The 26472-nt window shown below is 37.9% G+C and overlaps 2 protein-coding genes across 2 annotated transcripts in view; one reads left to right on the top strand and one right to left on the bottom strand.

Moving 5' to 3' along the window:
- LOC125917014 (olfactory receptor 51S1) overlaps positions 1–605 on the bottom strand; it is a 945-nt gene extending 340 nt beyond the window's left edge. Inside the window, 1 exon segment of the mRNA XM_049623270.1 lies at positions 1–605. Coding sequence (XP_049479227.1) covers positions 1–605 — 605 coding nt within the window.
- A 24114-nt stretch (positions 606–24719) lies between these two features.
- On the top strand, positions 24720–25720 carry LOC125917002 (olfactory receptor 51H1-like). The gene has a single exon (XM_049623265.1). The coding sequence runs from the start codon at positions 24764–24766 to the stop codon at positions 25718–25720; it is 957 nt and encodes a 318-aa protein (XP_049479222.1). The 5' UTR covers positions 24720–24763.
- The last annotated feature ends 752 nt before the right edge of the window (positions 25721–26472 follow it).

Below are 26472 nucleotides of genomic sequence, written 5' to 3'. Positions count from 1 at the left end.
GCACCCCAACCTCCAGGGCAGGCCAAATGGGCTATATCTGGGTGCAAGCAGTAAGAATGGGTCAGGACCTGTGGGAAGCAGTAGGGCATGTGGGCCAGGAGGAATGGCAGGGGCAGATGGAGACCCAGGCATCGGAAAGCAATAGCCAGGCAAATCTTGCTAATGACATCATTGGTGAGGAGCGTTGGGTAGTGGAGAGGGCGGCAGATGGCTAGTGCTCGATCTAAGGCCATGGCGAGCAACACAGAGGACTCCATGACAGAAAAGATGTGGACAAAGAACATCTGTAGGAGGCAAGCCGAAGCAGGGACAGCATGAACGCCAGCAAAGGCAAGACCCAGCAGGGTGGGCATCAGGGCTGTGGCCAAGCCAACATCAGACACGCTAAGCAAGAAGAGGAAGAAGTACATTGGACGGTGCAGGGTGGAATCCAAGGCAATGATCCAGAGAATAGTACCATTGCCCAGGGCAGAGAGAAGGTACATTGTGATGAGTGGTATTGTCCACCAGGAGGGTGCAGCTGACAGACCTGGCATGCCCACCAACAAGAAGGTGGGGGCCATTGAAGTGTTATTGGGGGCTGCCTGATTGGGGAATGTTGACATAGTTCAGGATCCCACTTTGAAGTCTGGAACCTGAAAACTGATTAGAAAGATTTACTTAATCTTTTGACACATTTGCATAATGCTATCTAAAGCAGCCTGCCTCCTTCCCCAGCCCCCAGCACACACTGGCTTTCACATTCCCTCCCAGAACACACAGACATTCTAATATCTATGCCAAAGTCATCCCATGTCTTGGCAATTTTTCTAAAGCTGTCCTCAAATCTGTGTCTCTCCCTAAATTGTTTTTCCACTTTCCTTTAACCCTGCTTTTCTTACAGCTTTTTCCTAACTCATAGCCCTCCCTTAATGGCAAACATCTGTGAGAGGGTCTATACTGTTATAAACACTTTTTCTGCTCCCCTCAACCCCGGGCATTCTGACTTCAGTTCCCTTTAAGTGCTCTCAATAAAGTCACCCTTTACATCTTTACTATTAAATCAAGGGGCACTCATATTTCCTAAACTGATGTATTTCTCAATGAGCTTTGACTGCTACAAATCCAGTTTCTCCTTTTCTTTCTAAGTTTACCTTTTGAAGCTAATTACTTAGTTCACCTTGCTGTGTCCCATTCAGGGTATATATTGACATTAAAAAAAATTTTTTAACGTTTATTTATTATTGAGAGACAGAAAGAGATAGAGCATGAGCATGGGAGGGGCAGAGAGTGGGGGACACACAGAATTTGAAGCAGACTCCAGGCTCTGAGCTGTCAGCACAGAGCCCAACGTGGGGCTCAAACTCACCAACTGTGAGATCATGACCTGAGCCGAAGTCGGATGCTTAACCAACTGAGCCACCCAAGCACCCCTATATTGACTTTTTTGACAGATCTTAATTTGGCCCTCTTCTTTTTCTTCAGTGGTAGTATCTAGTCTTATGACTTTTAACTCTGTGGACTAATGAATTACAATTATATCTCCTAGCTCATTCTATATTCATCTTATCCTGGAAATCTCTACTCTTATGTCCCATTTATTTTAAATTCAAATAATCCCAAAAAGATCTTCACAAATGCATCTTAAAAGTTCTTCCAGCTTCCTCAGTTAGGGGACAGTGGTGGGAAAATCACAATGACAAAAGGGAAAAAAAAAGAAGGAAGAAAGAAAGAAAAAAAGGGAACATATATTGGTTCCCTACATCAGTTTGTGGCAAGACCACTCACCAATTTCCCACAATAAAAGCCTTACAATTAGCCTACTTCACATATAATATCCAAATATTATTCATAATTTCAACAAGAAATACTGAGCACACACTGTAGTCCTATCTCTTTCCCTCAGTCAAATGCCCAGAAAAGTTAGAACTGAAATTCCATACAAAAGTACCATGAAATTGTGATCTGGGGAAAAGAAAAAATAAAGACATGTTGAGTTATGTTCTTAGGGGAATAATAAGGATATAAATTAACTCCAAACACTTATTTAAAAATTCTAAATGTATATATCTTAAAATATGAAATTAAACATTTTAAAATTAAATGTAAAACTTTCAAAGTATAAGGGAAAATAAATGAAACAAAGATCTTAATCTAACAGAAAACATTTAAAGAGGAACGAATAGGAGCAGATATTTATTTGTAGTGTGATTGAGTGAGGAAGTTGAAAAATCCTCTCTCACAAAAAGCAAGTATAAAACTGGCAAAATGGTCATTAACACCATTTTAATACCATTCATTCCTGAATGAAGCCCATTCATTAAAGCTACAGAACTTTGGGAAATAACTCCTATGGTAAAGACATTCTGGCCTAGGGCTGCCCTCATTATCCCCACTGTCTCCAGTTCTGTCAGAGGCAGGAAGGAGACAGGGAAAGCTGAGGGCGTTGTTCCAGTTGCCTGAGCTAGCTTCCTTGATTTGGAGCTTGTCGGTTAGTGTGGTCATCTTGGTGGCCAGCAAGTAGGGATGGCCGAAGGCTCTACTAAGTTGGTATTCCTATATCAGAAAAGAAGTTCTCAAATCAATAACATGAGATTCTACCTTAAGTATTTGTAAAACAAAGAACAATCAAAACTCAAAGTAAGTACAGGTAAAGTAATTCAAGTAAAGAGCAGCAAAATGGAAAATTGAAAACAACAGAGAAAATCAATAAAACCAAAATTTGTTCTTTGAAAAGATGGACAAAATTGAAACTCTTAATAAGCATGGATAAAGAAACTGTGGTTTATATACACAATGGAGTACTACGTGGCAATGAGAAAGAATGAAATATGGCCCTTTGTAGCAACATGGATGGAACTGGAGAGTGTTATGCTAAGTGAAATAAGCCATACAGAGAATGACAGATACCATATGTGTTCACTCTTATGTAGATCCTGAGAAACTTAACAGAAACCCATGGGGGAGGGGAAGGAAAAAAAAAAAGGAGGTTAGAGTGGGAGAGAGCCAAAGCGTAAGAGACTCTTAAAAACTGAGAACAAACTGAGGGTTGATGGGGGGTGGGAGGGAGGGGAGGGTGAGTGATGGGTATTGAGGAGGCCACCTTTTGGGATGAGCACTGGGTGTTGTATGGAAACCAATTTGACAATAAACTTCATATATTGGAAAAAAAAACTCTTAATAAGCCTTACAAAAAAATAAAAGACATAAATTATCAAGATCAGGAATATAATAAGGAACATGATTACTGACCTTACAGAAACCCAAATGATAATAAGGGTATATTATAAACAACTATATGCCAGCAAATAGGTTAAATAAAAAAAAAAATCCAAGGAAGATATAAATTGCCAAACTGACTCAAGGAAAAATAGGAAATCTGAACAGACCTATAACAACATAAAGAAATTCAAATACTAATTTAAAATTTTTCTACAAAGAAATCCCAGGTTCAGATGGCTTCCTTGGTAAATCACAGGAAAATTCAGCATAAGAACAAATACTAAATGTTTCTCAAACTTTTTTTTAACAGGGGATAGTTTTATAAAATCCAACTCATTGTAGTCTCCATGGTGAGATTAGTGATTTTATAAAGAAATGAAGGACCAGAGTTCTCTTTGCCTGATGAGGATAGAATAAGAAATTGTCCTTCTGAGGGACAGGAAAGAGTTCTGACCAGGAAAAAATGAGCTGGAACCTAAAATTTGGACACCTTAAATTTCAGGTTGTGAGGAACCAATATATGTTGTTAAAAGTGGAAAAAAGAAAAAAAAAAAAAAACCAACTCATGCTAGGAGTATGGTGTGACCTTAATTCCAAAGCCAGACAAAGATACCACAGGAAAAACAAAAACAAAAACAAACCAAACTATAGACAAATATCTCTGAAGACATATACAAATTATTAACATAATAGCAAATCAAACTCAACAACATATAAAAAGAATTATATACTTTGATTAAGTGAGATTTATCCCATAAGGGCAAGGTTGGTTTTACATTTTAAAATCAGTTACTATAATATGCCATATTAATAAAATAAAGACCAAAACTTCATAGTCATCTCAATAGACACAGAAAAGGAATTCATCAAAAACCTCATTCATGGTAAAAACTTCACAGAATAGAAATAGAAAGGAACTTCCTCAATCTGATAAAGGGCATCTGTGAATAAACCTATAGCTAATATCGTACTTGACTAAGATTTAGAATGAGGCAAAGTTATCTGGTTTGGTCACTTCTGTTCAACATTGCACTGAAGATTCTAGGTAATACATTAAAGAAAACAAATTAAAGTGTCCAGTTTGGTAAGGAAGTTATAAAATGATCTTTATTTACAGATGACATGAATCTATACATAGAAAATTCTAAGGAATCCATCGAAAAAAAACTAAAACTAATCAATGAATTTTACAAGGCCATTGCATGCAAATTCAAGATACAAATATCAATTATATGTTGATAAATAGCAATGAACAATCTGAGAATAAAATTGAGAAAATAATTTTATTCACAATACATCAAAAATTTTACTAGGATTAAATTTAACAAAAACATACTATCATACACTGAAAACTTTGAAACAATGCTGAAAGAAATTAAAGAAGCTCCAATATAGTTAAAATATTTATAAATATGGAAAGTTTAGGTATCTCTCAATTACCCCCAAATTACCTGTACCTTCAACAGTGTTCCTGATAAAGGGCCAGAGGCCTTTTTGTATAAACTGATAAGCTTATCCTAAAATTTTTTTGGAAATGCTATGGGACTAGAAGAGCCAAAATGATTTTGAAAGAGAAAAAACAAAGTTGGGAAAGTTACACTACCCAACTTCAAAACTTACTAGTCAAGACAGGGAATGAAAACAGATGTACAGACCTATGGAATAGACTAGAGAGCCTGGAAATGAACTCAAGCATATATGGTCAACTGATCTTCAACAAGGATGCCAGGAATGTGCAATGAAGAAAGGAAAGTCTCCTTAACAAATGGTATTGGGAAAACTGATATCCATATGCAAAAAATTAAATTGTATGCATATCTTGTACCATACATAAAAATCAATTAAAAATGGATTAAAGATATTTATTTATTTATTTATTCATTCATTCATTCATTTATTTAATATAATTTATTGTTAAGTTGGCTAACATACAGTGTGTAAAGTGTGCTCTTGGTTTTGGGGGTAGATTCCTGTGATTCATAGTTTACATACAGCACCCAGTGCTCATCCCAACAAGTGCCCTCCTCAATGCCCATCACCCAGACCTGGAAACATAAGAAAACATAAGGGCAAAGCTTTATGACATTGGAATTGACAGTAAGTTCTTATTATATGACCATAAAAGCACAAATAACAAAAACAAAATTAGACAAATAGGCTACATCAACCTTAAAACTTCTGCACAGGAAAGAAATAGCCAACAAAGTGAGGAGCCAACCTACAGAATAGGAGAAAATATTTACAAATTGTATTTGACAAGTGTTTAATATTCCAAAATATATGAGAAACTCCTACAAGTCAATAACAAAAAACAACTCAATTTTAAACAGGCAAAAGAACTAAATAGACATTTTTCTAAAGAATACATACAAATGGCTGATAGGTATATGGTAAAATGCTCAAAATCACTAATCATCAGGGAAATGCAAATCAAAACCATAATTAGATATCACCTCACACCTGTTAGTTAGGATGGATATTAGCCAAAAATAAAAAATAAAAAAGATAATAACAGTTGGTGACGATGCAGCCACTATGGAAAACAGTATGGTGCTTCCTAAGAAAATTAAAAAGAGAATTATCAGGGGCACCTGGGTGGCTCAGCAGGTTAAGTGTCTGACTTTGGCTCAGGTCATGATCTCACAGTTTGTGAGTTTGAGCCTCGCGTTGGGCTCTGTGCTGACAGCTCAGAGCCTGGACCCTGCTTCAGATTCTGTGTCTCCCTCTCTCTGCTCCTCCCCCACACATGCTCTGTCTCTCAAAAATAAGGGAACATTAAAAAAAAGAGAGAGAATTATCATATGATCCAGCCATGCTGCTTTTGAGTGTATATTCAAAAGAATTGAAATCAGGATGTTGAAGGATATCTGCACTCCTGTGTTCACTGCAGCATTATCCACAATAGCTAAGATATAAAAGCAACCTAAAGGTCCATCAATGGATGAATGGAAGAAATTATGGTATATACATACCATGGAATATTATTCAGCCTTAAAAATGAAGGAAATCCTGCCATATGCTGCAACATGGATGGATCTGGAGGATAACATGCAAAGTAAAATAAACCTTGTTGTTATAGAAGGACAAATACTGCATGATTCCATTTGTATGAGGTAAATGAGGGTATATTATAAACAACTATATGCCAGCAAATAGGTTAAATAAAAAAAAAATCCAAGGAAGATATAAATTGCCAAACTGACTCAAGGAAAAATAGGAAATCTGAACAGACCTATAACAACATAAAGAAATTCAAATACTAATTTAAAATTTTTCTACAAAGAAATCCCAGGTTCAGATGGCTTCCTTGGTAAATCACAGGATTTACCTGGGGTGGGGAGAGACAAGGAATTACTGTTCAATGAGTATAAAGTTTCAGTTATGTAAGATGAATAAGTTTTAGAGATCTTCTGTACAACATTGTGCCTATAGTTAACAACTTAACATTTTGTTCAGAGGCCAGATCTCATGTTAAGTGTTCTTACAACAACAACAACAACAACAACAACAACAAATCATCACAACAACAACAACAACAACAACAACAACAACATCTCATAACAATAGTACCCTATAGGGGTTGAAAGATAAAAGAAAGAATGGGACAGAGTGTCCCAGAATGGGACAGTATTTGCAACTTGTATTACTGAAAAAAGTTTAAATTTGGAATAAAGAAACAAATAAATAAGAAAGAGATGGGTGATCTAATGTAAGATCTAGCAAAATATGAGGTGTAATTTTACATAAGACTTTATAGAAATGCTAAACAAATGTATAATAAAAGCAATCTCATTGGTTACTAAGATAAGACATATTTTATAAATGATAAAACAGGGATGCCTGGGTGGCTCAGTCAGTTAAGCGTCTGACTCTTGGTTTCATCTCAGGTCATGATGAGGTTTGTGAGTACGAGCCTCACGTTGGGCTCCACACTGTTAGCTGTTAGTGTGGAACCTCCCTGTCTCTCTGCCCCTCTTCTGCTCTCTCTCTCTCAATACATAAATAAACTTAAAAAAAAACATTTTTTACCTGTCATGTGGGATAAAATCATAAAATTTGATAAAATTATATGCTGGAAAAATATTAAAAGACTACTTTTAAGTTTATTTATTTTTAAGGGAGATAGAGGAACAATCAGGGGAGGGGCAGAGAGAGAGAAAAGGAGACAAAGAATCTGAAGCAGGATGGGGAGCCTGAACCCTAGAACCCCAAGATTATGAACTGAGCCAAAGTCAGGCACTCAACCAACTGGGCCACCCAGGGGCTCCTTAAATGACTTAAGCCTTAATCAAGGCTGTCAACACTGTAAAACGTTGTAGCTCTTTTGGGAGCAATTTGGTGCATTTCATTAAGATAAGAAATTTAGGGGAGGCTTGGTGGCTCAATCAGTTAAACGTCAGACTCTTGATTTTGGCTCAGGTCATGATCTCACAGGTTTGTGAGTTCAAGCCCCACATCAGGCTCTGCACTGACAGTGTGGAGCCTGCTTGGGATTCTCTCTCTGCCTCTTTCTCTGCCCTTCCCCTGCTCATGCTCTCTCTCTCAAAATAAACTAACTTAAAAAAAGTAAGACATTTACGTAATTTGGCAATTCTAGTTCTTGATATATCTATCAGAAAGAAAGACCCATATGCACGAAGAGGCATAAAATATTTTCGTTTGCAAGAGGACAAAAGCAGAGTTCTGCATAATTCTCATATTAATTCTGATAACTAATTAATCAGAAAAACAGTCATGGTGCATAGCAGTCTCAACAGTTAAGAGTAAAGATATATTGTTGAGTTAAAAATATGCATAATGATTGATCCATTATAGTATTATATATGTTTTAAAAGCCTCCTAACACTGTACCCCAGACAGCTATATTTGTACATAAGTGCCTAGAAGTCCTGGACAGATTTGCATTACTTGATTTGATTAAAGTAATAATGACTGGGGTAAGGGACTAACAGTGAATTGAGGATAGGATTAAAAGATGACTTTGGCCTTGGGGTGCCTGGGTGGCTCAGTCAGTTGGGCGGCTGACTACAGCTCAGGTCATGATCTTGTGGTCTGTGAGTTTGAGCCCTGCATCGGGCTCTGTGCTGACAGCTCAGAGCCTGGAGCCTGCTTCTGATTCTGTGTTTCCCTCTCTCTCTGCCCCTTCCCTGCTTGCTCTCTGTCTCTGTCTCTCTCTCAAAAATAATAAACATTAAAAAAAATGTTTAAAGATGACTTTGGCCTTAACCCCAACACTTTTCTAATGTTAAATGAGTAACTATGCTTAGTAAACTCCATCGTCTCATCTCAGATTTTTCTTCCACATCCACTTTTACTCATCAAAGGTGTTTTGGGTTTTGCTGAGGCTTTTGTTTGTATTATCCTGATTGGTTTCTGTGCTGCCAGTTCTTCTGCCTCCCAATCCTCCCTGCATATAGATTTCACAGTGTTATTTTATAATTTGCAATCTGATAATGTGGCTGTGGCATCTTTCTTTTGAGCCATCTGATTTTCCACTGCTTTAAAATAAAGACCACACCTTTATTTGTCATAGAAACCTCTTCACTATCTGGCCCCAACATCCCTTACTGCTTAACTCGTTTCTAGTCTACTTCTACATTCATCTTAGCCTGGCAGAACTACTGTGATTCCTCAGATATGTCATTAATTTTTGTATTTTGAAATGTATTTTGAAAATACATTTTATTTTGAAATTTATTTTGAAAAATACATTTTATAAGTGGAATGTCCTCCTCTCTCATGTATAGCATGATGTTCCAACTCAAACATTGTTCCTCTCTTTCCTGAAAACTGCTGACCACCTTTTCTCTAACAGACTCTGGGATAGCTTATTTATCCTCTCCTTTTTTTATTAAGTTTATTTTTATTATTAATTTTTGAGAGAGACAGAGGCAGTGTGAGCAGGGGAGAGGCAGCGAGAGAAGGATAGAGAGAGAATCCCAAGCAGGGTCTGTACTGTCAGCGCAGAGCCCAATGTGGGGCTCAAACCCACAAACTGTGAGATCATGACCTGAGCAGAAACCAAGAGTCAGATGCTTAACCAACTGAGCTACCCAGGTGCCCCTATTTACCCTCTCCTATCACACTATAGCACATTCTCTAATATAATCCTGATCATTCTCAATTCTTAATATGTCTTCCTGTGTTTTCCTTAATGAACTGTTAACTTCCTCAAGAGATGGTTCTGCATTTTATTCATTGTTATGAATCCAGCTCCTGGTTTATATTATACTTCAAATAAATGTGCTTCATAAAACCTTTACACTTCTATTTTACACATTCTCAATTCTGTTTCTCCAAATTTTCTCCTGGATTTGATCCCTTCTCCTGAAATGCTCAGTTTTATTCCATAAACTGTCACTATTCTCAAAATCTTCCCAGCCACCCCTCTTGCACACCTCATATAAGTTTCTCCAAAATGTTAATCTTTTCTTCAGTGGAGTCAACACATTTCTAGTCCCCACCATCTTGGAGTCTCTGCCTCACCTTGAAGTGTTTTCTACATGGAGCTTCTTCTGAGTATCTGGGCTTACAGTCCCAAGAACAGAGGCTCCTAATGTATCTCATACATTTGACTGAACATTCCTGCTCATTAAAAACAGGTCAGGTGGTGGGTAGACATGTTAGAAGGTAAAGCAGAAAGAGATTTAGGATAGATTCCTGTTGAAAAAAAAACGTGTGAGCCTTTTTTTTTTTTTTAACTTTGGGGGTGGGGCATTGAGAGTGAAGGAGAGAGTGAGAATCTCAAGCAGGCTCTGCATTCAGTACTGTTCCCAACATGGGGCTCAATCTCACCAAACATGAGATCATGACCTGAGCCAAAACCAAGAGTCAGGCACTTAATCGACTTAGCCACCTAGGCGCCCCCTGTGAGGCTTTTGTGAGGACATTTAAATCTTTATATGTGACCTTCGTATTTGACAGGTTCACTCCTTCCCAGAATTTTGAAAGTGCTCTCATACATACCTAACTAGCATACAAAAAGCACATGTACTTTCTGCCATTTACACTATTCAAACACAAAAATATACATTTTGTGGCCAATATTTATTTCTACACACAACATAGACATATATGCATGCCCTTACACACATGCATGCACACACAGACACATACTTATCCACCCTGATACACAGAAACACTCATGCAAGGAAGGTTTATATTCATGGGCAGAAGTATTTTTGAAACATATGCATATCAAATTAACAGGTACTCAAACAAAAGTGTAACTTATACATTCAAGGGTGCAGAAATATACAAATGCTCATTCCCTCAGATAGAAAGAAGCACTTCTGAATACACACTGATATAAATGCATGTATGAACAAAAAGGCATGTGGAAGCCTAAGTTTGTGTTGGTGGACATATGTTATCATATATAGACTCCTGTCCACAGATTGTGAATGACAAGTGTTCCTAATCAATCTTTTGCCACCTCACACAATCATAGCCAGGTAAATTTAAAGATTCAGTCATTCTTCAAAACACATGTATGCAGCCAATGAGTAGCTCTTATCTCCTTACATACACACATACTTATCAGATGTTCACAAACATCCCTGCAATATGCAGCTATGTATATACATCTATATATATCAGAAATACAGGTGGTCATAAACATGCATCTTGAAACACATCTCACACTGCTCAATTAGGCATCCTTATTTCACTTCAAATATCTGGTATGTTGCTAGAAGGATAAGTAAGCTTCTTTTTTCTCACACTGAAACCTTGCTCTCTACAGATTTAACTCTATGATTCAAAACTGAAAGTGGGGACATTGTCACCAAAACATGTTTATACATACTGGAGAATGTTTTTTGGGACAGAACAGAAGTTTCATTCATTACCAGACTAGTTCTCTTCCATCTGAAGGACAAATGGAACATTGGATATTTGGTTACAAGGGAGATCTGATGGTGGCTTCATGGAAAGCTGTGAGCAGCATATAGAGATGGCAGAGTATTATGAACAGATTTTCTCACTTTACATTTCTGTCCAGACCTAGTCCTGGCAACAAAGGCCTCACCACAACTCTCCCTGCTATTTATGAGGCCAGCATTGAAAAGTGTATGTCAGACAGGGTCTCTGGTTGCGGGCGAATGCTGCAGCATTAGGATGGCTTTAAGAAGTGGCCAGTGTGAGAAGAGGTATAGCATCAGCGTCACAGGAGTTGAGCCATAGGCGATAAAATGGAAGAAATGGTTAAGAGGGTAGATTTCTCTCCAAGACAATGATTGCCCCTCCACCTCCTGAGAGGCCCCCTTTTATCTCCAGATTAACCCTGACTGAAAGAGCTATGTTGAGTGCCAAGCACCAAGCAATCCTTTGGAAACAGGCGGCATATCCCATGGATAACCACTTAACAAAGTATGAGATCAAAGCTGGCACATTATAAAATGTTGATATGGTGAGAGACCTATGCATATAGGGAGGATAAGGGAAACAAGCACAGCAGATGGGGTGGAGGAATACAACAATCTAGGGAAGAGAAAGGTTTAGATAAATTATAGGGCCCAAACTTAGAAAATAATTTCCCATGTTCTTAGTCTCAAATCTGTGTGGATAGTTGGAAGGTAAGGCAATGATCAGTTCTGCTGCTCCCTGTATTCAGATTCTTTTTCATGCTATGTCTTTACTGGGGAGATTTAGCTTTTCTCTGAAGAACCTGGGGACAAAGGACCCTAGCAGGTTATAATCGGACAAGGTAAGCAGAAAGCCAGCCCATATATGGGGGATAGAAGATACCACCACTGAATTCTCAAGGTTCCCCAGATTCTACCATGCAGAGGTTCTGGCCACCAGTAAACTCAGAACTGCACTATACAATTTGAAGACATCCCTCAGTGATAGATTTGGTCAGCAAAGTCTGCTCCACATGATTTCCTAGTTCTAACGTATGATGTTAAATATTCAGTCCCAATTCCTAATACTATATGCTAAGTCATATCCTTGCCTTTGCACCTATAGCTACCTCTAACTTCTCTGCATTTTCCGTCTCAGGAAACCACTTTTCCTTACTAGAACTCAGATGCTACCAGCTCCCATAGGCCTTCTAATGTATTTCTCCCTCCAAATGAATCACTCCCCCCTTCTACAATTCTATGCATAAGTTAGTGTACTTCTGGACCTCTTCCCATACCTTCCTGCTGCTCTGTGAGCTCTTTGAAGACAAGGACTATTTTGGATTTTTTATTCCTATAATCACATATTTCCATTAGATATGAAATAAGTTTGTTGAATTCCATGAACTGTTTTAACGAGTCAGCTTAGACAAAACTTTGCCTCACTGCCCAAATTCTGAACCCCATGCGTCCCTCCCTTCTACAAAGGACACTGTGCTTTTCTGATCTCTCCATCTGCTCTATCCCAACCCCCCAGCCCAATCTACCTTCCAACTCTTCAAAAATTGAAGAAACTTTCTGAGAGTGGTCCCATTCTTTGCCCCATCTCATTTTTATCCTTCCATGTTCAGAAACAGGAACTCCCATACCTATTTCTCCCTCCTCTTTCCTTTCTTTCTTGTTTTCTCTCCCATTTATTTCATCACTCTCACCATAAGTCTTATTGTCCCTCCCCATACCTACTTCTCCCTTTGTGCAGTTCACTCACCACACTTGGTTCTCTCAGCGACCCACACACTTTGGTGTTCTAGTGGACTGCCTCGGGTATATTCTTTATGCAACCCTTGATGTACCTCATCTGGGGGAGTGGGTGGGGTGTGGGATACACGAAAGGCGAGCACAGGTGTCCAGCCTCTTGTTGCCAGAACCCCATGGGGAACCTCGATGAGAATGTTGTGGTTAGTTAAGGGCTTGTTGTTCAGCCCAGAGGAAGCACAATAATGACCTTTAAACTGCAGCAGGAATGAAGAGTCTCTCCATCCCTAGGATCCAGTCTTGTTCTCATAGCCCATGAAGCAGGTTCTCCTCCACCCTATACTAATCCTGAGCTCATAGTCCTGATAGGTCCCTGTGTCCTGTCTCACCCTGGCCTGTCTGCTCTTTGACCATTACCACCACCTCTTCCCAGCCTTTAATTCAGAGAGTGGATAATGAGCCCTAGAGGGTGCCTCAGGCTCAGTCCGCAGGGATACCTTCTGGTTTTGTTGCCTGTCTGTTTTGACTAATCGTCCTTAGCTCAGTGGAGTACCACATGGTGCTAATGGCTCTAAGGTCACAGGTTCCATCTCTGCAGAGATCACTTAGTCACTTGCTTTGCAACCTCAGGCTAAGGCCTAAATCAATTAAAAAACTTGCTGGAACTATAAAATGGCCTCTTACCTTTGTTATGGTTTCATCCCCATCCCTGGCCACATGCACACTGCTATCCATAAAGTCAGCTCTCTCCGAAATACAACAGTAGCTCGACTGGATCCCTTCACTCCTCTAGCCCAGTCATTTTGGCTTACTCTCTGTCTCTCTCTCCCCTGTACTTTGCACTTTCTCATTCTCCCTGCCATTTCTTGTTCCCTATAGATGCCTTGTTTTCTGATGGATCAGGTATCACCAGACACCCTACTCCCCACACCAGCTTGTAGCTTTTCCTTCACACCCTGGACACAATCAACCCAAATCTCCATAAATGCTCATTGTGTGCCATGCTGTCCACTGCTCCTCCCCTCCCGGAGAATTTTCAGGGTGCTTTTGTTCCTGTAATCCCTGCAGCAGACCTGGGTAACCAGATCCCAGCTTGGGGGTTTTACCGGGCTCATCCCTGTCACTTCTACTCCCTTTCAGGAGATGGTACTTTAATCTCTCTATCCCCAGGGCACAGCTACACGTCTCCTGACTCAGGTTACCCTCCTCACACTCCTTCCAGCAATTCCAGCAGGTGTGATCTGTTGAATCTGGAAGCTGCCTCAAAGTCTGCAACTAAAGTTTAACCCCATGGTGAATGGAGCTGAGGACACTGACTACATTTGTCTAGCACCTCAAACACGCACAACCCCATAAACAAGGGCTGTCTCAGGCTCCCTGATAAGTTCAGTGAAACATTCTATATCCATCGATCTATATCCACTTGGGATCTGGGGATGCCTCTCCTCGGACGTCTAAACCACAGGAAGGGCCCCATATCTATCTGCAGCCTGCTTTCCTGGATGTTCAGGATAGACATTTATTCATATGATAAATGAATCTGGCCTAATAGGTTGGAGGGAGGGACAGAATTAAACCATTCTTGGGTCCCTTCTTTTCTCAGGTCAACGTGTGTGTCATTCGATATGATGTTTTAGGAGCCCACTGTGTGGTGCTGTGGCTTTCATAGTTAGACCATCTAGGTAAAAATCCTTGCTTTGCCATTTTCCAGCTAAAAGGCTGTGGACAAGCTACTTCACATCTTTGAACTTCAGTTTCCTCATCAGTAAAAAGAATTTGGATGAAATGTGAGTGAAGTGTCCAGAACAATGCCTACCTCCCATTGCTAGTGTTTGTAGGGGCTGATGGCAGGCTGCCCCAAATGGCATATTGATTATTTTGAATTGAACCTGGGAAACAGCCAGTACAAGGACACCCAGATGCTTTTTTGTCACCCCTGAAAGCAGACAATAAATCTCCCATATGAAAGTTACCTTGCCTGTACTAAGAAGTAAAAAGACATCTTAATCACCAGAGATAGAAGCTTTAAAGCTGAGAAAGCTGCAGAAACAAACCTTGTTACTTAAAAAAAAATTTTTTTAATGTTTATTTTTGAGAGAGAGAGAAAGAGAGAGAGAGCACAGAGGAGGGACAGAGATAGAGGGAGACACAGAATCTGAAGCAGGCTCCAGGCTCCGAGCTGTCAGTACAGAGCCCGACACGGGCTCAAACTCACAGGGCTTGAACCATGAACTGTGTAATCATGACCTGAGTCAAAGTCAGGCGCTTAACTGACTGAGCCACCCAGGCACCCGAAAACTTGCTACTTTTTTACTAACTTACTACCTCAGCCCAAATTTCATTTACTAATAAAAGCTCCCAAACATCTGTTTTCTTTATTCTGACAATTTCTTACACATTTATTATCTCTTTGTCTAAAATGTATAAACACTGCCTGCCTTATTCATGTGTTTGGGTCTCAATTTCATTATTAAACCTCTGTGTGCACATATTGAAACCTTGGATTTTTCTCCTGTTAATCTGTTCCATGTAAATTTAATTCTTAGTCCAGTAAGAAGAACCTTGGACAAAGGAAAATTTCTTCCTCCCCTTCATAATCTATATAGGTAACTTAATTGCTCCCAAATTAGCTAGTATTCCCCAAAATATATGTGACAATGGAATACAATATTTCTGCCAAGAAAATACATGTCTTAAGCCCAAGAGAGTGGCATAATAGAAAAGACAAATTGGACTCAGTCTGTAGGCTCTCTAACTTATTGTTGGCTGTCAGGGGTCACTGCCATATCCTAGAGGCTGCTCTTATCCTTGTATGTAGTCTCCTCTACCTTGACATGTTGAAGCCAACGTATGTTCATGGCCCAAACTCTCAGCAAATTATAAATACAAAGGGAACTTCCATGATTTTATAAAGGGCATCTACAAAAATGCTGCTAACTAATATAATTAATGATGAAAGACTTAATGCTTTCTCCCTAAGATTGGGAGAAAAGGCAAGAGTGTATGTCCTCACCATTCTTGTACAGAATTGTACTAGAATTCTACTCAGTACAATGAGGGGAAAATGTAGAAGGCATACAGATATATATTAGAAAAGAAGAAATACACAACTGTGTATTCATAGATAGCATGACAGTCTATATAAAAAAACCACAAGAAATATACAAAAAGTTCCTAGAACTTGAAGATCAGTTTGGCAAGATCACAGGATTAGAGTCAATATTAAAAAAAAAAATCAATGATATTTCTACATATTAGCAATGAGTAATTCGAAATGGAATAAAAAATTCTTTAATGTTTATTTATTTTTGAGAGAGATACAGAGTGTGAGCAGGGGAGGGGCAGAGAGAGAGAGAGAGAGAGAGAGAGAGAGAGAGGAAGACACAGAATCCTAAGCAAGCTCCAGGCTCAGAGCTGTTAGCACAGAGCCCAACACAGGGCTCGAACTCATGAACCGTGAGATCATGACCTGAGCTGAAGTCAGACACTTAACTGACTGAGTCACCCAGGCGCCCAGAAATGGATTTTTTTAAGTACCATTTATAATAGCACCAAAATGACACACCAAGCTATATAGCTAATAAAATTTGTACAAGATTATCATGTTGAAAAATACAGAGCATTGTTAAAAGAAATAAGAGATGGCCTAAATAAATGGTGAAAATGAATTACAGGACTCAACATTTTTTAAGATGTCAATTCTGCCTAAATTATTCTAAAAGTTTAATGAAATTCCAATCAAAAGCCTAGCAATGTTTTTGGTAGAGATAGACAAGCTGATTCTAAAATGTATATAAGAAGTCAAAAGAACTAATATAGACAAAACAATTTTGAAAAAGAAGAGAAAGTTTGAAGACCCTTAATACCTGACTTCTAGAGTTCCTATTGTTTTGGCAAAGGGACAGACACATAAATCAGTGAAATACTATAGAGAATCTACAAAAAGAGACCCACAGAAATATGGTCAATTGATTTTTGAACAAAAAAAATCATAAACATAAATGTAAATCATAATACTATAAAATTTCTAGAAGAGAAAATATGAGAAAATCTTTGAGACTTTTTGTTATGCAAATATTTCTTAAATTAGACACCAAAAGCACAACTCAAAGCAAATATATATATATATATATATATATATACACATTTGTATGTATATATGTATATATATATGTGTGTGTGTGTGTGTGTATATATATATATATATATATATATATATATATATATGAGTGTGTGAGTGTGATTAGAGGGGCACCTGAGTGGTTCAGTCAGTTAAGCATCCAACTTTGGATTTCAGCTCAGGTCATGATCTCACAGTTCATGGGTTCAAGCCCCATGTCAGGTTCTGCACTGACAGTGCAGAGCCTGCTTGAGATTCTCTCTCTGTCTCTGTCTCTGTCTCTCTCTCTCTCTCTGCTCCTCCCCCACTCACTCTCATGCTTGCTCTCTCTCTCTCTCTCAAAATAAAAAGATAAACTTTAAAAATATATTTTATAAGATTTTTAAAAATAAAAATGCTTAACAAAAGACAGTGTTAAGATAATGAAAAAGAAAAGACAAAACACAGACTAGGGGAATAAGTAAAAAATCATATAAACAACAAAGGTTTTTTAATCAAAATATATAATATATTAAGCTATAAATTCAACAAGAAAAAAAAAGTAACCCAATAGCAAATAATGGGCCAAAGATTTGAATAGACATTTCATCAGAGAAGACATTATGTATGGCAATAAACACATAAAAAAAGGCCCAACATTATTAGTCACTAAGGAAATAAAAATTAAAACCACCATGATAAGTTGTCACTATAAACCTGTAAGAATGATAAAAAAATGATAATTTAAGGTGCTAGTTGGAACAAAAGCAGGTAGGACTGTCATACATTGGTGATAGAATACAAAATGGCACAACCACTTTGAAAAATAATTTGGTATTTTTTAAATAAAGTTAGACACATAGTTAACATATGCCTGGGCCATTGACTTTTATGTATTTAAACAAGAGAAATGAAAACTTAGGCACATATAAAAACCTATGTGTGAATGCTTATAACAACTTTACTTACAAACTTCCTTCAACTACCAAATGGATAAACAGAATATCAACTATATCCATACAATGGATATGCATACAATGAAACCCTGTTTAGCAATATTGTGTATAAATCTCAAATGCACTATGTTAAATGGAAAAATTCAGGTTTGAAAGATTACATACCATTTAATGAACCAAAGTTATAGGGTCAGACAACAGATTAGCAATTGCCAAGGGCTTGTGGTGGGTGGAAGGGGTCAACTACAAGGGGTAACATGATGGAATGTTTTGGGTTGATGGAACTCTTCCATATTTGGATTAAGGGGGTGGTTGCGTGACTCTAAGACAGAATTGCACAAAAAGATGTAAATTTCATTGGCTATAAATTTTAAAATCATTTTAAAAATGTAAACTCTCATTAAGAGCATTTGGCAGTTTAAGTTTGATAAAATTTACCTTTCAAGCCTCATCCATCTTTTCTTATGTTCTCCCTCTCTCTTGCCCATTTTCTCATTATATTACCTTCCCTTGGTTTCCTGCTTTTTCCCTTTTTTCCTTTCTTCTGTTCTTCTACTCTTCCATTTTTTAAAAAAATGCAACAAATATGTTTTGGTCACTTTGATCACACAATGTATTGCTCTGGGTATGAATTGAAGCATTTGTGCTTCAAAAATTATAGTAATTCAGTTTTTTAAATACTTCAGAAATGTAGTAAGAATGAGTCAGCAAGAAAAAATATTTTGGGAAAAATATACACTTGCATGAATATGAAGTTGTCTTGATGTTATGAAAACTGCTTAAGGATAAACAAGATATATAGGCTTACAGATTATTTGCAAACGCATTTTCAGCCTCTCATGATTATGATTTTTTTCATAAGGCTTTCATAAAAAATAAAATTTATGTGGCAATGAAATAATTTAACTACATGTAATAAGACATCTGTCCAGTTCAAATTTGGTTAGCGCCAAATATTATGAGTAATATTTTCTAAAGAAATTGACAATAAAAGAAACCTCATTACTTTCTCATAACTTAGAGAAAGAAGGAACAGGGAAAAACAAGAATAAACAAAGCAATTTATTTTTGTGTGAATAAAAAAAGTTAGAATGTTACTGAAGAAGTTCATGTAGGAGAAATAGAGTGTGTGGAATTGTATTACATTTGATATAAAAAGAAAGCAATATTAGAAATATTTAAAAGGTAAAAATGTCAGGATGTACTATTTATAGGATGATTTATATTTTTGTATTTACATGACTAGATGGATTGAACTATGAACTGAGATATAAAAATAAAGAAATAGCCAGTTAAAGTATAGAGGGAAAAGCATAAAGTTGCATTTTAAAGTTATGGATTTATTGATTTTAATGAGTATGTGTGATGCAGAGGTAAAGATAATGGCCACCAGGCAGATACATAGAACTGCCTGAAAGTCAACACAAGGATGAGGATCAGAGATACAGATTTGGAAGGAATCTGTTTGTATGTAAAGTTGAATGAGAAAAGCAAGAGTTACAGTAGGAAATGGAATCAGAGAAACTGGGATTGGAGTAGGGTTAATATTGAACCTGGGAAGAGGCAATTTATTTAAACTCTGAGAAGGAAAGTTTGGGTGTGAATATATTTCAAGAAGTAGCTAAGAGAGGGTGGGATATTGAAAAAGATTGGAGCAAATCATCACAATTCTTTTGAATGAGTAGGGAAAGGGTTTTGCTATGGAACGTAATGGGAAAAAGACTGAGTGGGAGAGGGATTAGAAATGTGAATATTTGAAATTGCTTTTGATAGGAATGGGATTAGTATCCAATCAAAGAAAATTAATTAATGAAAGATGGATACTCTAAATCTATAGGACCATACAATCTGACCTATTGCACAGTGTCCTCTATTTTCAGCTTTGAAGATGTTGAAATTTAAAAAGAGAGATAGTAATATTTGTCTAGTTTTATATTTGTGTTGACGTATAGACAGAAAGTGAAAAGAAATCAGAATCCATGTGATATGCAAATGATCAACCTGTACAAGTAAAAAACCCAAACAAACCAAAACTAAACACACACACATATACACACACAACCAAAGAACCAACAAACAATAAAAAGTGTCGACTGAGAGATTAGAATAAAATTACAGTGATTCAGTTACTCAAAGCCCTTATTCGTCAATACGGATGAAAAATTTGAGTAAGAGTGTTACTGAGCTGTAAGATTCATTTATAATGAGCAGTAGAATATAGAGGTTAAATTATTGCAAGTAGAGCAATTCAACAGCTTACTTACTCCAAACAGTTTAAAAGAATTATTATATGATGTAGAGATGAATTATTTCTAGTTAAGAAACTGAACACTTTGAGATTCTATGGTGGTGAAGAGAATCTGAATTAATATTAAATTACTGTAGGACCATCATGTAGATAAATGGTAATTGATTAAGAGAGCTTAGTTTACATGAGCATTTCTTCCTTATCTAGTAATGTTGACCTTCAAGATCTAGTAAGTCTGGAACACACCTGGGGCAGTGAGGAACCCCTGCTCTATTATTTCTAGCATAAGTAATTTCTGCAATAAAAATTCTTGAAGTTACGTTGACAATCTAGACTAATTCCCAATATGATCCTCTTTTCTCTTTGGAAGCATGAAGATGATAATACTTACCATATCAACTTCACAAGAGTTTTAAAGTCATGAGGATTATTATAATGAAGGTGTAAAGCAAATGTGATAAATCATATAACTGATGAAACTCAGAATTAATATTAGATATTTTTTTATTAATGTTGTTGCTGATGTTATTAGTATTCAGGGGGGCAGTTAGGAATGGTAGCGTTATCTGAAGGTAATAATTGGATATTATGGAAAATTAATTGTTTCTTGATTGGTTGGTACAATTGATGACTCCCTGTAGGGTCTCTTACTTTCCTTTTGTACAGGGCATGGCTAGACTTCTTAGGTTGATACTGAAAACTGAGCAATGAAACATCAGGAAAAATTCATTTACTAGGGAGTCATTTCAACTGTAGATTTTGTGGGAAAATAGAATGGGAAAATCTTGGAGTCACTTTTCCTTGGGATTTTTTATTAGTTTTGCTGTGTTTTGAGAAAAATAAAGGCAACTGTCATTCATTTTAGGACATGGAAAGAGGCTAAGATGGCCCTGAGAGATCATAATTGAGTTCTAAGCAGCCTCTGAAACTAACCCCCTGCACACACATGCACACAAAAAATGCCTTTTTCTACTAACCTCCTCAATACTCTTTCATACCCCAGACATGAATATCTAGGAGGTGATTTTACAGCTCTGGGGAGACCTCCTCAAATCTCAGAAGCTCCAGGGAGTAACTCTGCTGATTGATCTGTGAAACTCTCCATGGTGTGATAGGAGGAGGACTTTTGGAGCAGTGCAAGAAATAAAAGTCCTCATGTGGGTAGTGGCAATGGTTTTGTCAGGCAAGCCTCAGGCTGCTTAAGATCCTCTTCCAGCTAGGGATATTCTCAGCAACCAGGTAAGTTTTAGAGAAAAAAAAAAAAGTTGGCCTACCAACAGAGTATTTTAAGATTTTAAGATACCATCACTGAAGTTCTAATTATCTCCCAACCACTTCTTTCCTGTCCCCTTATCTTTCCTTTGTCCTTTATTCTCCAACCCAAACACTCCATGTCCTATGTTCTTGCTTTCTTTCTCATTCACATCATTAAGGGAAAGATGTGAAGACAACTTCTTTAACCTCAGAATGAATAGGTCACATTTTTCTAAGAGGTGGATAAATATCTGCTCCCATTATCTTAAAATGTAAGGAACGCCCTCCCTACTCACTCCCTACTCAATGTAAGCAGAAGATAAATGTCACCTATAGAATACTGAATAACTGTTTCTATATTGTTTACACATTGTACTTTTAAAATTCCTTTCATTTAGAACCTTAGAATGATTGGAGTTTGGGAATTTTCCCCTTGATATGGCAGTTTGTGGCTCTACTGTCAGGTGAGGTATGGTTACCATTAAACTCTTCCTCAGGAGGGTTTTTCTTTCTATTTCCTCAGGTTCTCTCTGCCCATCATATATCCTGGTAATAATGAAGAGTAAACCTCTGTTTTAAAGGCCAGTTCCAATCTTATTCTATCATCTACAAATATCCTAGATTGCCTAGAAACTTCCTAGTACTTAGAACAGATTGAAGTGTGTTTTTTGTTTGTTTGTTTGTTTGTTTGCTGCTACTCATATAATAGAGAAATTTTGTAGTTTTATTTCATTGTTCACCCGCTCCTACAATCTAGGATCTATAATGAGGCCATATAGCTTGTGGTAGCCTGGGCAGATGCAGAACACTTAGACAATCAGTTTTTCCATAAATTTTGCAGTATGGACAGCAGAGGGTCAGGGCTAGATGAAACTTTCAAAGGAAGAACTTGGGGTCTAAAAGCCTAATCATCAGGAGGTAGACTTGAACTCCTCCTGTTTTCTAGATCCTGGGCAATATAGATACAGAATAAAATCTAAGGACCTGTATTAGGGAGTAAGGGTCTTTGGCCAAGAGATGCAGTTTTAACTTGGTCTTCTCTAATTGCACCCTTAAGCTCCCATTGCATTTAGCTGTAATTTTCCTCAACAAGGCTGTGCCTTTGTCCCTCTCTTTTTAAAAAAAAATTTTAATGTTTATTTATTTTTGAGAGAAAGAGAGAGAGCGCAGGGGAGGGGCAGAGAGAGACACACACAGAATCCTAAGCAGGCTCCAGGCTCTGAGCTGTCAGCACAGAGCCAGATGCAGGGCTTCTACCCATGAACTGTGAGATCCTGACCTGAGCTGAAGTTGGATACTTAACCGACTGAGCCACCCAGGCACCCCTGCCTTTGTCCCTCTCTTACCTGCTTTGCTACTAATTAGGTGTTTGACTCAGGGCAAGTTATTTTCTTTTTATGGGTTTCAGTTTCTTTATTAGTAAAATGTGAAATAGATCAACTTTTACTTCTGCTGGTCTTTGGATCTGTTTTTCTTTTTATTCATTTTCTCTTCTCTTCTTCCCTCCCCCTACCTTATTTACCTTTTCACTCTCATTTGTCTACCTCTTAAACTTTTCTCTCATTTCTACTTTTTATTATAACCATTTGAAAAACATAAGCACTTTATTTCTCAAAAATCACTAAAAGAGGCAAAAACTAAAGTAATAGGAAAGTAATGTATGCTGACATCTAATAGGCCAGATATTTGAACCAACAGCTAGCTCTTTTTCCTAAGAGTAATGGAAAGAAATGAATATTTCATAGAAAGATAGAAAATGTCCTGGCTAAGACTGGGGAAATATGAATCAGAAATCTTTCAAAGAGGATCTTTTGGGAAATGTCAAAAAAAGGTAATAATATGGTTTTTGATTCATCATGAGCATGGGTCAGCCAGAAATGTATACGTAGCCTAGAGGTGAGATATTCAATAATTGAATAAAAGAGGATAAATTATTCAAAAATTACAAGATATACAAAGTAAATGTGATTCTTTGCTGATACAGGAGAACCTATTAGTTTTCACTTCCACTAACTGTAAAGAACTCTGACCAAAAAATTCAAAACAAACAGAACAAAAAATGAGAAGGAAACAAATGAAAAACTCAATGTCAGCACAGAAAACATATGAAGAAAGGAACTTTTTATTCCAAGTAATCATAATAAAAAGCACACATCCTGCTTTCTAATGTCTCTACATTTTTAATACTTACACTGCCCCTATGGGGTAGGTACTATGATTGCCACATGTTACACATACAGGACTGTATGTTGAGAAGCAGAGGAACTGGAATCTGAATCCAAGATGTGCCAGTCCAGAGTCCACATTCTTGACACTACATTGCCTCATAGTCAACTTGATCCCAATCAACTGATGAAGGCAACTGAGGAGTGTCTTAAGCATGAGAGCCTCTCAGAGAGTGTGTTCTACATCTAGCTAGCATTCATGTCTGAAGTCAAATGTCCCATCAGGGGGTCCTGTGGCATAAATATAGTTATTGATTCTAGCAACATAAGGGTGTCTCCCGGATGTCTATTAAGGCCTCTGTAAAGACTCAGAGTGTTACATGTGTTATGCATGATCACTGTGCCTTAGCAATAGGTCATTATCAGATGATCCCAATCCTGAAAAAGGCTTCAAGTGACCCCTGAGGGTCTCACTTCCTTTTAGACAAAGAGAGTTATGCTAAAAAAAAAAAAAAAAAAAAGAAATACTGTTGTTGCTTTCCTAAGTATGATTTAGTACCCATTCGACTAAGATTTTACCAGATTGGAGATGATAATACATTTCATTTTCTGTAATGGTAGGTGGCTGCCTGAGGTTCCTGGGTTGAGAATGATTCTGAGGCCACATCCAGGTTCAGGGTAAATGAAGGAGTGTTGTGCTCAAATAGAAGCATAGGCATGTACAGTGGGTATTTCCATCCCTATCCTAGATACAAGGTCCATTGCCTTCATGGGGGATCTTGGCAGAAGGAGTATGATGGGTAGGGATAACATCCTTTATGGGGAATCAAATAATTCATATTTTGTATTGATACTGTCTTAGTTATTATGTCCTTAACCTTGCTCAACTGCTTGTAATATATTGGTTAGAAAGAGGGAAGAAAGGACAGGAGAGGAAGGACATTTTACCTAATGCACTAGCATTAGAGTGTGTGCTTCAAACTGAATGTGACTTATTTGTAGTTGGGTGAGTCTTTTTCTCCTGGGCCAGGAGATGCTTTCTCAACAGGATATATGGAGGAGTAGTAATTTCAGGGGTTCATTTCTCTCTTATACCCTCCCTACTAATGTGAAAATAACATTGTTTCACTCTAAGGAAAGTCAGATTCTGCTATATTATTAATCCCTGTCACTGTATTTTTAGGAGGTCACCCATCAGGATCCTGCAAGCTCTCTCCTCATGCCTGTGTCACACTGGCTTCATGGCAGATAATAACCACTCTCACTTCCAACACCCTTACTTTGTCTTAACGGGAATTCCAGGGCTTGAACAAAAGTATTACTGGATAGCATTCCCACTGGGTGCTATATATGTCATTGCCCTCTTTGGCAATGGTGTTATCATCTCTACCATCAAGTCTGAATCATCCCTGCATATCCCCATGTACTATTTTCTCTGCATGCTGGCACTGGCAGACATGGGACTTACCCTCTGTACTCTGCCCTCTATGCTAGGCATATTCTGGTTTAACTATAAGTCCATTGCCTTTGATTCCTGCCTTGTTCAGATGTACTTCATTCACACCTTCTCAGCCATTGAATCTGGTGTACTGGTGGCCATGGCCTTTGATCGGGTTGTAGCCATCTGGAACCCCCTCAGGTATGGGACCATCATAACCAATGGTGTGGTCTGCAGAGCTGGGACAGTCATCTTGACAAGGGCAGTCTGTGTGGTCTTCCCTGTGCCTTTCCTCATCAAGCGACTTCCCTTCTACCACTCCAACATCCTCTCCCACTCCTTCTGCCTTCACCAAGATGTCATGTGCCTTGCCTGTGCCAGCACTCGTATCAACAGTCTCTATGGCCTTATTGCTGTCATCTTCACCAAGGGTTCTGACTCCCTCTCTATCCTCCTCTCCTATGTGTTCATACTCCGAGTGGTAATGGCCATTGCCTCAGGGGAGGGCCGGCTGAAAGCACTCAACACCTGTGTTTCACATATCTGTGCTGTACTCATTTTCTATGTTCCACTCATTGGGCTGTCTGTCATCCATCGTTTTGGAAAGCATCTTTCACCACTGACTCATGTCCTCATGGCTAATGCCTACCTTCTTGTACCCCCTGTGCTAAACCCTGTAGTCTATACTGTGAAGACCAAGGAGATGAGAAAGAAAATAATTCAAATATTTGTTCAAACCAAGATCACTGCAGAGGGTTAGGGTCAACCAGTTTGAAAGAGGAAGAATCTATTCTGTAAAGGCTCAATTATGACTATGAGAAATAAAGGTTTATATTTTTCATGTTTTCTGTGTGATTTGAATTGGGCAAAGAGGGATTTCCCTGCACTCAAAGTATACTTTCCTTTTCCTGTGCCAAATTGTTCTTTGCCTAGTATAGAAAGAGTGACATCTTTAGGAACTGTTCAATGTACTGTCCTATAGCCCTGTATTTATGAGTTGGCATGTAATAGCTAAAGGTAGGGCATATTATTAATTCAGTTTTTAAATAACTGTTTTGAACACAAATAGGTCATGAGTTTAATGCCATTTAAATTGAAGCTTGCCAAATCAATTTCACATTCTAACTCAAGAATTAAGAAAGGTCTCCATTAGTTTAAAAGGGGAGAAATGAACTATACTCATTAAATAATAAGAGAACACCTGGGGATAATACATTATTAAAATAAAATATGAATCAGAAAAATGATCAAATTTTAGGATTAAGGTTATAAATGTAAGAGTGCCTGGGTGGCTCAGTCGGTTAAATGTCTGTTGATCTCAGCTCACATCATGAGCTCATGGTTCATGGGGTCAAGCTCTGCATTGGGCTCTGTTCTGGCAGTATGGAGAATGCTTGGGATTTTCTCCCTCCCTCTCTCTCTGTCCCTTCCCTTCTCACACATACACACACTCTCTCTCTCAAAATGAGTAAATAAACTAAGAAAAAAAAGAGAATATAAATGTATACAGTT

This window comes from Panthera uncia, chromosome D1, assembly GCF_023721935.1.
Source record: "Panthera uncia isolate 11264 chromosome D1, Puncia_PCG_1.0, whole genome shotgun sequence".
NCBI lineage: Eukaryota > Metazoa > Chordata > Mammalia > Carnivora > Felidae > Panthera > Panthera uncia.
Note: the sequence above shows the minus strand (reverse complement) of the source record. Positions and strands in the feature narration are given on the sequence as shown.